The sequence below is a fragment of the Castanea sativa genome, chromosome 9 (genome assembly GCF_040712315.1).
Source record: "Castanea sativa cultivar Marrone di Chiusa Pesio chromosome 9, ASM4071231v1".
Taxonomy (NCBI): domain Eukaryota; kingdom Viridiplantae; phylum Streptophyta; class Magnoliopsida; order Fagales; family Fagaceae; genus Castanea; species Castanea sativa.
This window is the reverse complement of record NC_134021.1, coordinates 19,482,063-19,495,991: the sequence shown is the minus strand read 5'-3', so window position 1 is coordinate 19,495,991 and position 13,929 is coordinate 19,482,063. Positions and strand designations below refer to the sequence as shown.

The 13,929-nt window shown below is 38.1% G+C and overlaps 2 protein-coding genes across 2 annotated transcripts; both read left to right on the top strand.

Annotated features, from left to right (window-relative positions):
* The first annotated feature begins 465 nt into the window (after positions 1 to 465).
* Positions 466 to 3,063, top strand: LOC142608876 (uncharacterized). Its single transcript, XM_075780535.1, has 4 exons — positions 466 to 789; positions 931 to 1,020; positions 1,111 to 1,713; positions 2,593 to 3,063. Exons 1-4 carry the CDS (start codon positions 466 to 468, stop codon positions 3,061 to 3,063), a joined length of 1,488 nt encoding a protein of 495 aa, XP_075636650.1.
* Positions 3,064 to 11,483: 8,420 nt separating this feature from the next.
* Positions 11,484 to 12,794, top strand: LOC142609493 (protein LURP-one-related 8). The gene is made up of 2 exons (XM_075781086.1): positions 11,484 to 11,839; positions 11,938 to 12,794. Exons 1-2 carry the CDS (start codon positions 11,600 to 11,602, stop codon positions 12,343 to 12,345), a joined length of 648 nt encoding a protein of 215 aa, XP_075637201.1. The 5' UTR covers positions 11,484 to 11,599; the 3' UTR covers positions 12,346 to 12,794.
* The last annotated feature ends 1,135 nt before the right edge of the window (positions 12,795 to 13,929 follow it).

The window sequence follows — 13,929 nt, the reverse complement described above, 5'->3', positions numbered from 1 at the left end:
TTTTTCGCTGCATTTTAGTTTATTGGTGATTTGTTTGTGCTACCACGTGTTTGCATGTTAATTTGATTAGTTAATCAACTTGGCTAATTAATCAACTTAATCCATCACAAGGGGTCAATATATTTTTGGCCTATCAGTACCAAGAAAACAACCATCTCGGCGATCATCTAAAGAACATTCTGAGGCTATCAAGGAAGAAGTAATTAAGCTCAAGCAGGCTGTGGCTATCAAAGAAGTTTTTTATCCTAAATGGTTGGCCAACACAGTGGTAGTTAAAAAGAAGAATGGAAAATGGCGGGTATACGTAGACTTTACGGATTTGAATAAATGGTGGAAGCCACGGTTTGGCATCCTTGAATAAGTTTTCTAGATGCTTTTTAAGGTTATCACTAAATACCTTTGGCTTTGGACGATCAAGAGAAAACAGCCTTCGTCACTCCTACAGGAAACTATCACTACAAGGTAATGCCTTTTGGTTTAAAGAATGCAAGAGTTACCTACCAAGGGATGATGACTAGGATGTTCGAATTGCAGCTAAGGAAAAGTATTGAAGTTTATGTAGATGACATGGTGGTGAAGAGTAAGGTGGTGTCTGAGCACGTGGGCGATCTTGGGAACGTCTTCAAGATACTAAGGAAACATAAATTACACCTAAATGCTTCCAAATGCTCTTTTGGCGTGGGGTTTGGTAAATTTTTAGGTTTTATGGTTACACATCGTGGAATTGAAGTCAATCCTGATCAAGTTAAAGCGATTAATAGCTTGCAGCCACCTCGTAATCCTAAAGAAGTTCAGAAATTGACGAGAATGACAGCTATCTTGAACTGATTCATCTCTCGGTCCGCGAACAGATGTAGACCTTTCTTCCAGTTGTTGAATAAATGGAAGGAATTCAAATGGATTGAGGAGTGTGCTTTGGCTTTTCAACAGTTTAAAGAATATCTTTCTCAGCCACCTGTTATGTCCAGGCCCGAGGTGGATGAAGTGTTGTTTGCTTACATTGCTGTGGCTTCTCATGCTGTTAGTTTGGTGCTGATAAGGGTTGACAATGGTGTTCACAGGCCAATTTATTATGTGAGTAAATCATTGCATGAAGCTGAGATTCGTTAGTTACCACTAGAGAAAGCCATTTTGGCAGTGGTGCATGCTACGCGTAAGCTTCCCTACTACTTCCAGTCCTACACAGTTGTGGTCCTAACCCAACTCCTGCTTAGGTCTCTACTTCGAAGTGCATATTATACGGGAAGGATTGCCAAGTGGGGAACAATTCTGGGGGCTTTTGATATCAAGTATATGTCACGCACCTCTGTAAAAGGCCAGGTCCTTGCCGACTTGGTGGCCGAGTTTACTAAGCCCTTATTAGAAGAAAATACTAAGAAGTTGGACATGGATGAAAAATCAGTTGGCATGATCTCCCTGAAGGAATCTCTATCATGGAAGGTGTACGTGGATGTCGCGTTAAATCAAAGAGGATCAAGAGTGGGGCTAGTTGTAATATCTTCGGATAAGATCGTTATTGAGAAATCTTTGAGGATGGATTTCTCGGTTATGAATAATGAAACCGAGTACGAAACTCTACTGGTAGGAATGACTATGGTTCAGAAGATGGGAGGGAAGACTATGGAGATGTTCTCGAATTCAAGATTGGTTGTAGGCCAAGTGGAAGGGGAGCTGGAAGCCAGAGATTCAAGGATGCAGGAGTATTTAAGTCAGGTTAGACACCTACAATCAAAGTTTAAGTCCTTCACCTTAGTGCAGATTCCCAAAAATAGAAACACTTATACCGACTCTCTAGCCACCCTGGCAACGTCCTCAGCACAGAGTTTACCTCAGGTCATTTTGGTGGAAGATTTGTTTACGCCTACCAAGATGAATGTGGATACAGTCCGTGTTCACTAGATTAGGGTGGAACCTAACTAGATGGACCCCATTGTGCTGTACCTTAAAGAGAACATCCTACCTAAGGAAAAGTCCGAGGCTGACAAAGTATGTAGAAAGGCTCCTCGATTTTGGCTGTCCGAGGATCGAAAGTTATACAAGCGCTCTTTTTCTAGGCCATACTTGCTGTGTATACACCTTGAAGCAACAAAGCTACTTCTAGAAGAATAACATGAAGAGATTTGTGGAAGTCATACAGGAGATAGATCATTATCTCATAGAGCCCTTACCCAAGGATACTAGTGGCCCAATATGCAGAGGGAAACACTAGAGTATGTGAAGAAGTGTGACTAGTGTCAAAGATTTGCTCCCAACATTCATCAACTAGGGGGCATCCTCAATCCTCTATCCAGCCTTTGGCCTTTTGCTTAATGGGGTATGGATATTGTAGGAACCTTCCTTAAGGCAGCAGGGAATAGGAGATGACTGCTGGTCGGCACGGATTACTTCACTAAATGGGTTGAAACCGAGCCACTATCAAATATCCGGGACTTGGATGCAAAAAGATTTGTTTGGAAAAACATTGACACTCGATTTGGAATTCCTCATACCCTTATCTCAGATAATGGCCTTCAATTTGATAGTAAAGCATTCAGAAGATATTGCTGCGATCTAGGCATTACGAACAAATATTCCACCCTGGCTTATCCACAGGGAAATGGACAGGCCGAGGCTGTTAATAAGGTAATAGTAAATGGACTTAAGAAAAGATTGGATGATGCTAAGGGAAAATGGGTGGAAGAGCTGTCACACATCCTTTGGACCTACAGGACTACACCTTGTAGGTCCATAGGGGAGACTCCTTTTTCAATGACTTATGGGGCCGAAGCAGTAATTCCTCTCGAAACCGGTTTCCCAACGCTGAAGACGAGCTCTTTTACTCCAAGCAACAATGATGGGTTGTTAGAAAGGAGTTTGGATTTGGTTGATGAACGAAGGGAAAATGTCATGGTTCAATTAGCATATTATCAACACAAGCTCAAACAGGGTTATGACTTGACCGTAAAGTTAAGACCACTAGAGCTTGGGGATTTGGTATTAGGGAAGGTTTTAGGTACTGCAAAAAATCCAGCTTGGGGAAAATTAAGGCCAAACTGGGAAAGGTCATACAGCCAAGGTTTTTAGAACCGGACTAGACCAGGAGATCAGACTATGGAAACCGGGAATTGGATGGAAATCCAGTTTTTTAAGCATAGAGGACCGGGCATATGTGGTAATTCCGTGAACCCCTAAAACCGGGTTTGAACCCCTAAAATTGGGTTTGGACCACACGATCCAACCCCTTAGCAATTTTTTTTTTTTTTATAAAAACAACTTAACACAATTTTATTCTACTTAATTAAATTATCCATCCCTTATAAGGAATAAAACAAAATTATAATTAAAATCCTTCAAAAATATTCAACTTTACTTCAAAAATTAATCATAAATTTTAATGTTTTCATGGTTATTATTTTATTTTATTAACTTTCTTATTTAATTATTAAATATATGCTTGAAAATCACTAAATTTCCCTCACATATATAGATATATCAGACAATTTTGCTAGTTTTATAAATGTAATATCTACATTTAGGTTTTTATTAATTATTAAATTAATTATGATATCATCACAGTTCGACCCCGGTTCGACCTCAAAAACCTTGAACCTCTCCTTCTTACGGTTCAATGAACGATCCAAGTCTGAAAACCTTGCATACCACATCACCTCGATAGTTGGAATAGACGCTTATTATCTTGAAGACCTAGATGAAAATGTTGTACCACGTCCCTGGAATGTAAATAATTTGCAAAGGCATTATTATTAATGAAAGTCTTTTTTGTTATATATAGCCTATCATTTCATGCGTTACATTCATTATTCTTCTAAGTATCAAATAGAACATTGGCTATGTCTGGCTCCTCAGACAACATACCTTGGAAAAATTGATATCTTCCATTGTTTTTCTAAGTATCAAACAGAACATTGACTATGCCTAGCTCCTCAGACCACATACCTTGGGAAAATTAATATATTCCATTACTTTTTTAAGTATCAAACAGAACCTTAGCTATGCATAGCTCCTCGGACCACATACCTTGGAAAAATTGATATCTTCCATTACTTTTCTAAGTATCAAATAGAACTTTGGCTATGCCTGGCTCCTCGGACCACATACGTTCGAAAAATTGATATATTTCGTTATTTCTCTAAGTGTTAAACAGAACTTTAGTTATGTCTGGTTCACTGGACCACCTACTTTAGGTAAATTAATACTTTGGATTAACTTTTCTAAGTATCAAACAAAACTTTGACTATGCCTGGCTCCTCGGACCTTATACCTTGAGAAAATTGATATCTTCAGAAAATTGATATCTTCCGTCATTTCTCTAAGTGTTAAACAGAACCTTAGTTATGTCTGGTTCCCTATATCACCTACTTTGGGTAAATTAATACTTCGGATTAACTTTTCTAAGTATCAAACTAAACCTTGGCTATGTCTGGATCCTCGGACCACATACCTTGGGAAAATTTATATCTTCCATTTTTCTTCTAAGTGTTGAAATTGATCTTGGTTACGTTTGGTTCCTCGGATCACACACCTTGGAGATTCCTACAACAATGATTTGGACAAACGGAGGTTCATGAGCATCACTTAAAGCATTTGTAAGCATATCAGATATATTTGTTGCCTGGTCAATATCTAATTACTTCCACAAAATCTTTAGACTTATGGGGAATGATGTGGATGGTTGCTCTGCTATGATGTATGGATTACAGAGTTAAAAGTGTGTTTTACTAATGTTATTGACTTAGTATTACCACTTATGTAGGTATCAAAGTGGGGCATGTCTCATTATCCTACTAAGTACTAAGGAAAACAAAAGCTATACAAGGAAAAAATACAAACATCACAATCATGAATAAAGAACTTATAACTCTCATTGATTTAAGTCTCAGGAAGAGGCAATTTGCTTACAAAAGATCCAATTACATATAGTGGCAAAATGCCATCACCAAAGAAAAAATATAAATAAAAACTTACAAAAGAAAAGAAAAATGGCGACGAAAGAAATAAAACCCTATGAGCTAGACTTTGGCTATAGGAGCAGGGTCTTTTTTGGCTAGAGGAGAAGGGTCTCCTTTTTTGCTTGATTGAGAGGTTAATATCTTTGACCGTGGGGTCGACCTCTTTGGATTTGGCCTCTACCTCCTTGACTTTGGTCGCAACATCCTTAGCCTTGGCAGCATCCTTAGCCTTTGAGGGGGGCTTGACCTCCTTATCCTTGCCTTTATCCTTGCCCACCTCACCCCTTTGGCCTTGATCACCAGTTTAGATGGATCTTTTAGAAACTTCAGGGGGCAGGGGAAGGCCCTGTGTAGCCAGGGGCTACTTAAAAGATTCTGGGGCAGTGGCAGAAGGAGGTGTAGGGACAACTGGGCACTTTCCCAGGGTGCCTTCACTCCGAGGAAGTAGGGACCCCTACAAGGTCGAGAGTTTTTTCCCGCATCTCCTTGTAGTAATCCCTACACACCTCGACCATCTCCTCAGCTAACCGAATCTCGGTTTCTTGTACTCCGCGGTTGTAGGATGCTTGCCTTATGGCCTCAGCAGCTTCCTCGACTGCCCAAGCGGAAGCTTTGGCTTTCTCCAAATCGGATTTAAGGTCCAAAACCAACTATTTTTGTGTGGCCAGATCCTTCTCTTTAAGATGAACCTGTTTGTGCTGATCTTCAGCCTGGTCTTGAGCACTTTTTAAGCCAGATTTAGCACTTTTCCGCACCCTCTCCTCGGTGATTAGCTTGTTGGCCAACTCTTGATTCTCCTGCTTTGCCGCTTCCAAGGCCTTAGTAGTTTGGGCGCGGAGTTGGGCCTCAGCCTAGGTTGCCTTCCGAGCATCCTTAACCCACTCATCGATTACAAAAACTTCTTGGATAGCCTGCATAAAAATAACAGAGGAGTCAATAAAAGAGAGAAAGAGAACGGGTAAGAGAGTAAAGAATGAAAAGAATGCCCTAGCATTTATCTAATAGAGGCGATAGTAAAACTAACCATGACAAGATCTTTCTTCAGCGACATACAGAGGTCTTGCTGCCTCATGTTCTTCAAAGCATCCATGTCTCTTGGCAAGAGGATGGGTTGCTCTAAAGCCTCAGTAATGTAGGCAGAATGCCCTCTCTGAAATTCTCTAATAGAGGAATTCCATGGGATAGCGGTGCCTTCCAGCTCCAGTCGAGGAGCCCAAACACGTTGTTAGTGCACCTCGGTTGCAGTTGGATCTTCCCTATTGTCTGCGGGAGAGACCCATTTATCCTTAGCCATTTTTTGTTGCCTGGCCTCCTTCGGAGGGACCATTTCCCCCTCCTCCACTTCCTACTCCTTCCGTTTCTTCTTCAAGTTAGTCATGGAAAGCAGGCCGGTGGTAGTTGTAGGAGGAGGAGGATGAGGAGGAAGTGTGAGTGGTAGTTAGGACTTAGGGGCCTCCTTGGATGATGACCCTTTGTGCCTTGTAGCCATGATGTCCCTCAAGCCCTTCCTCGGATTTCGAGTCATCGTACCTTCCTCCTCGGAATCATTGTCTACATCAGCGACTATCAAAGGAGGGGAATGAGCTGCTGAGGTTCTATCAAGCCTGCCCTCAGAATCCGAAAGGTTGATATGATCTAGTCGCTCTTCCACTTCTTCCTCGAGTTGGAATTGATATATTTCCTCCTTAAGTGATAATCATGAAGAAGCAGTTTCTTCTCTGGGAACTGCTGCTTTGGGGAGAGCGAAAGGGAGAGGTAACTCGGCAGGCACAACGTCCTTGTGAGCTGGAAATCCAGCCTTGGAGACGTCTATCCTTCGGAGTCTAGGATCGCCTGCTGTTATTGCATGACCCACCTCCTGGAAGACGTCAGAGATCGGTTCAAAACCCAAAATGAGATGGACCGCCCTTAACTGCCCGTTCGCACTCACAAACACCTCGGACCGTAAGATTATGTTGAGGCCTGTGACGTTGACCAAGCTTAGGTGAGACGCTACGTGATTTTTGTCTGCAAAGACAGCCGATGAGCAAATCATGGTCAAACCAACAAAATCCATCATCACAAGAAAACGCAGTGTTAGGAGAATGAATAATAAAAAAATATAACTAAATCCTACGCCAAGGAACCTAACCCCAGGGTATCCCACCTGGCTTTCCTTCCCGAGTTGGGTAGTGAAGACCGTTGTGCCATTCCCCGAAGGCGATTAGGTAATCATCCTTTATGCCCTTGTTGGACTTAGGAAGACACGATACAAGCCTAACAATGTTGGACTTGGACTTAAGGTAATACCCCGAGTCAGCGAGAGAATGGCACCTGTACATATGGACGACATCGGCCATGTGAGTCCCAAACCCATCTGCTCATTGAGAGCATTAACACTACCTCGAATTCTAAATATGTTGGGCGCTCACTAGTGAGGACACAACCTATGGTTGAACAGGTAGTCTCGAGTTATTCCCACCGTAGGAAGCGTCTTTCCTCCTTCTATAAAAGCGACCATAGGAATAACAACCTCTCCTTCTTTCCTATTAGTGACTATCTGATCTGGGGCATAATACCTCAGGGCAACTCCCTATGGAAAGTAATATTTGGCTATAAAGCCCTCCATACCAATGGGAGAGTCTACCAGGACCTTGAATCTACCCATTTGAACGAATTAAAATAAAATGATTTTGAAAAATGGGTGAAGGTTAGAAGGCCGAGAAGAGTGGCCGAGAAGAAAAGAACCTAGGAGAGTGAAAATTTACAAGAATAAGAACAGGGGTCATTTCAAGAACTTCTTGAGAGTTAGGAAATTGAGAAATTCTTGGGAGCAGGAGAGTTTGAGAATTCTTAAGAGCTAACAAATTTGTAAAGCAAGGAAAATTGCGACCCTCTAGGCATCTTATATAGGGGCAGGATTGAGTGGGAGTTATCCCGCTCAAAATTCAAGAAAAAATGCCAACCGTAGGATCTATATCCCACGGGGAATAGAGCGTCGCCTGGAGCATTTAATGAGACATCACGGGCTCCGAAGCGTCATAAATAGTTACGGAGCACACAAAGCGACATTTTTACATGTGGAGGTTCAGGAAGCGTGTGAAAGTCGGTGTTCAGAGTCAAAACCCTACTTTTCTCCTCGGATAGAAGGGAAAAACAGAGTTTTGAGGGGCTATTGTAGGGATAAAAGGCCCAAAAGTGCATATTGGGCCATAGGCTTTGTCCAAGGGTGTTATTTTGTCCGACGATAGACGAGGAGGGATGTTTCCTCAGCTAAACGAAGCAACGGCCAAATGTTACTACCTTTTTTCCAAAACGATTTTCCAAAAGGTCCCATTGATGAAAATACGTTTCATGGAAGCACAAAGTAAATGAACAGTCATAAAATATCTAAGGGAAAACTGTTGCCACTGCATTGGATGCTTTGCATCCAAAACTCTGGCCGCATTAATGAGGAAGTAATGTCTGAACAGTGATTTCCAGCCTTACAACTACTACCCAAAGACTTCCGGAAGGCACTGATGGGACAAATATCAACACTAGAAATCTAGACCTACACGTGGAGGAAGGCAATTAGAACAAGAAGGAAGTATAAAATAGAGGGAAGTCCCTGAGAAAAAGGGGATCGAGAAAGAGGGAGATAAAACACTGTAGACAGAATATCTGTAATCAATCTTTAAGAAATAAGAAATATAAGAATCAACTCCTCAGCGTGAGTCTAAGGACAATTTTCATCATACACACTAATCCATCTTTATCATTTTGTGATCTTGGGCCACTGTTTTTGTTATTTAAGCTCATTAGAAACAAGATTTCTAACCCACTCTCTACAAATTTATTGTATTGGGTTCTTTGAGCCTATACCCTTCCTATGATTGGGCTTAGGTACAAATTGTGACCTTACATATATATATATATATATATATATATATATATATATATAGTAAAATATATTTACATAAATAATAATTAGTTTCTTTCTGTTTTTTAGGGGAAACACAATAATTAACTTAATTAATAGCATGGGAATGGGTGAGGAGAAAAAAAGAAGAAGAAAGAAAGTAAGAATGAGGGTGTCTTTTTGTTGTTAGAGTTTATGATGCAACTCATAATTAACCCATAATTTATGGTAGACTTATGCAACAAAAGAAATATAATGTCCACAATAGTTTCATAACAAATCCTATATGACAGATTGTTACTAGTGAAAATAATAATAATTTCAATAGTAGATTCAAATTCAAACCAATAATAACTTACCACATATAATTTGTTGTGAAAATATTATAAAAATAGCATTTTTTACGCAATAAAGCCTTAAAATTTAATAATAAATCCGATAATAAGTAGAAGATCACTTCAAGTTAAGGGAAGACTAAACAAATATAGGTTTAAGTGAGAAGCCCCACTTATGTCGCTATCCAAAGATAGCATTGGATCACTGGTTAGCCCAATAAGCATTTTTGTGATAACCTCAGCATTTGCATCAGCGTGTGAATTTTTTTTTAATCTATATTAATATAAGAACCTACTTTTTTCTATTTTACATATTCAATTTTCAAAATGCCGCATATCAAATTATTTTTTTCACTACATTTCGTGAAAATATCAATTTTTCTTGATAATTTTAATTGTTTATTTTTTTTAATTGGTACATATATCTAACAATTTATGAAATTTATACCATATTTTAGATTATACAAAATTTATATCATATTGTTATAAAAGTTTATATTATATCACATAGTTATTTATGCATATATATATATATATAGTAAAATATATTTACATATATAATAAATGAGAAATGCTACATCCACAATATTTTTACAACAAATCATAGGTGGTTAGTTGTTATTGGTTCAAATTTTAGCCTAACACGAAGATTACTTTTTTGCCCCAATAATAACAATCAGTAACAACCTACTACTTAGGATTTGTTGTAAAAATGTTATAAAAATATTATGGACATATCATTTCTCATAATAATTAGTTTCTTTTCTGTTTTTTAGGGGAAACATAATAATTAACTTAATTAATAGCGTGGGAATGGGTGAGGAGAAAAAAAGAAGAAGGTAAGAATGAGTGTGTCTTTTTGTTCTTAGAGTTTATGATGCAACTCATAAGTAACCCCAAATTTAGGGTAAGAGAGGTGCTACATCCATAATATTTTTACAACATTTTTATAACAAATCATAGGTGGTTAGTTATTACTGGTTTAAATTTGAACCTAACACTAAGATTACTTTTTTACCCCAACAATAACAACCAGTAACAACTTGCCACTTATAATTTGTTGTAAAAATGTTGTAGACATATCATTTCTCTTTAGGGTAAACTTATGCAATAAAAGAAATATTATGTCCACAATAATTTTACAACAAATCTTATGTAACAAACTGTTACTAGTGAAAAATAATAATTTTAATGGTAAGTTCAAATTCGAACCAATAATAAATTATCACATACAATTTGTTATAAAAATATTATAAAAATAACATATTTCATGCAACAAAACCTTAAAAATTAATAATAAATCTGACAATAAGTTGGAGATCACTTCAAGTTAAGGGGAGACTAAATCTGGATTAGGCCGTTTATTTTGTTTTTTTCAATTCCCAAAAGGACATGTAAATAGACAATAAAAAATAGGCATGTAAACCGGCCAAGTGTTTTGTCTTTTCCCTTCTCAATAGAAGATGTAATGAACAATAATTAATAAACAAACAAATAGATTAAAGAAACGAAAACATGAGTAGCAAACTAATATAGCTATAGGCTTTATTTCCATAACGAATCATGATCATGTAATGAAAACAAACTCCGTATAATTTTTTATTGAAAACTTTAATTTATGTTATCTATCTCTCTGGATGTAATGTTTAATATTATATAAAAAAAAAAAATTAAAGAAAAAGTCTGAGGTCAATCGATTTTATAGGACAATAGTGAGACGGAGGGAGTCGCACAAACCGCCCAAGCCAATCAGGATACTCTTATGATCTTATTTTTAAAAAAATATATATATGAACAGTCATGTTGTTGTAATATATACAGGAAAAGAGGCATAAAATAAAGGTGTAAATAGAAATATCTCTACCGCAAAATGGTCCTCAGCCACACAATGTTATTCTACATTAATAATTTATTTATTAATTAATGTAATTATCTTTGTCAGCCTTGAAAGTAAAGATAGGTGTAGAAATGATTTCATATCATTGTTACTTAATTCAAATTCCTTATCATGTTGCATCAGGACCATTACCCACCACCCACCACCACCCATTTCTCTCTCTAATTTCCTTGGTGATATTTTAATTCCGTCCAATCAAAAAATGAAAAAAATGCGCGTGACATCATGAGAGGGGTAGCGCACTCACTTTAATGGAGGTAGACTTTTTTTTCAACTTTTGGTGCGGCCTTTTTGAGTGTCGTTTAACGTGTGAACTGTTGTGTTGTGTTGTGTTTGTGTTTGTGTTGCCGTAGGGTATTAATTTTCATATTGAATTTAGACCACCCACCTAAAATTCCAACCCAGCCTATATAAATATTTAAGGTTTGTGTATTGGCTAGTTGCCTCAGAGAAAGAGAACCTTTTGATAAATCAGAACTCAGCAAAAGAGTTGTAAGATTTGGGACTCAACTCACATCACTCATTCTTCGTTCGGGTGATGACAAAAGTATATCCCAACACGACAGCAGCCTCAGTCACATCCTCCCCGGACGGAAAGGGGAACGCTGCAATCTTAACTGTATGGAAGAAGTCACTTCTGTTCAGCTGTAATGGATTTACGGTTTTCGACAGCAAAGGGGATTTAGTATTTAGAGTAGATAACTATATGGCCAGTAATAAGGGCGAGATCGTTCTTATGGACGCTGCTGGCAAGCCTCTCTACACCATTCGCCGCAAGGTATACACTGTTAAATTCTTGCCTCCATTTTAAATATCATGATGAATATGGCAATTAATTAATGTGTGCTATATATATATATATATATATGTGATCAGAGGTTAAGCTTGGGGGACAACTGGCTGGTGTATGACGGAGAGACGGCGGTGAATCCTCTATTTGCGGCGAGGAAGCACGTGAACATCCTCAACACAAAGTGCTTGGCTCATGTTAGTAATTACAGCAAGGCTAACGAAGGATCACGAGGAAGTGGGGGTTCATCACCCAACAGCAAGAACGTGTTGTATGAGATAGAAGGATCGTACACGCAACGATGCTGTGCGGTGTTAGACAAAACGAGGAGGCGGGTGGCGGAGATCAAGCAGAAAGAGGCAGTTGGAGGAGTGGCCTTTGGCGCCGACGTCTTTCGCCTCGTTGTACAGCCTGAAATCGACGCTGCTCTTGCCATGACACTTGTCATCCTTCTCGACCAGATGTTCGGATCTTCTAGACGCCTTTCCACCTAAATTAATAATAAGTAATTCCCATCAAAGCCAGAACCAAATGATCAACACCAAAACGATCATCACCCTATAGAGCACCATCACCCTCCTCGATCAGCACAAATTTTCCTGTCTTTTTTTTTTTTGATGTATAAATATAATATAGCTTCACCCACTCTTCTCTTTTTCTTTGTGGATTAATCTCTCCCACTCCCAACTTCTTCTTTTTTTTTTCCTTAAGAATCTTAGGAGCTTGGTTTTTTTTCCTTTTATATAAAAAAGACCAAGATCAAAGCGGGGGTGTATATAATTCTTCAAAAAAAAAAAAAAGCAAAGTTTTTATTTTTGAGTTTTTACACCCTCAGTGATGTATTGCTGGGATAATCCAGCTTTTTCAGTCCATGTATGGCTTCCTTGACAGAACGAATAAATCCGTAAACAAATAATAAGAATTACGTTCCTTTTCTTTTTAATTAGTGTTTACTTTTATTTGTATTTTTCATAATTAATTAAGCCATATCCAGGGAAAATTGGAAAAGAGAAGAGGTGTACATGTAATAAATTAAGCAGGGGCCAGGAAAATATAAATGCTTAGGAGGTTCTTGTTCTACTTCTGTACTTCATTATCTAATGGTTCTGAGCTTCTCTTTCGATAAAGGGTTCTCTGATTTAACGAAATGTCTCCCTCATCAAATTATGATTTCTCTCAATTAATTAGTGTTAATTAATGTTTGTCCCAATCCAAATTCTGGATCAATTCTGGATTGATCAGTAGGCCTCTTAGAGTTGTTAGTTTGAAAATTTATCGAATAAAGAGCTGTACTCGAGACAAGAATCAAGATCCATGTGGCCATAGTACTGCTCGAAGATCAAGTATTACCAAAATATGGAGAAATCCCATCAAGAATCATAGCTGATACAAATGAAAAGACACAACCTAGTTAAATAAAAGAGAGGTGTAATTCCACTTTTAGTTTCTATATTTTGACTTTTTTATTTTAATTTTATTTTTAGTTTCTACATTTTAATTTTACTATTTTTAGTCCATAAACCAATTAGCGTCTATTATATCAGTCATTGCCGTTAGCTAATTAACAGAAAAAAACTAACATAGCTGACGGCACTATTAAAATAATAATTAAAAAACCTAAAATAAAATTTAATTAAAATTATTTCTTAAATAACAAAAATCATTATCTTTTTAATTCTTACTCTTTTTTTTTTCTTTAACATGTCAGTGATCAGATTTTAAAAAAAACTCTAACCGACTTTATCTATCTCTTTCTCCCTCTCCCTCTCCCTTTCTCTCTTCAGTCTCCATGGATGGAATCTTCCTCTGATCTCAAAATTCTCTCCACTGTAGCTCCATGGCTGAAGCTCACAAGGTCGGCCTTCTTCTCTACCACGCACCGCTAATATGACCTAAGCTTTCTCTAGTCTAAAAATCTCATCTCCGCTAAAAACCTTACACCCAATCTTAACCAACAGCGAGCAAATCAAAGGCTGATCTTCGAGGTTTTGATTATGGAGACCATGGGGTCTTGATGCGGAGAAAATAATGGGAAAATTTTGGAGTCTTGCTGGTGGGTGTTGTGAAAAACGGATCGG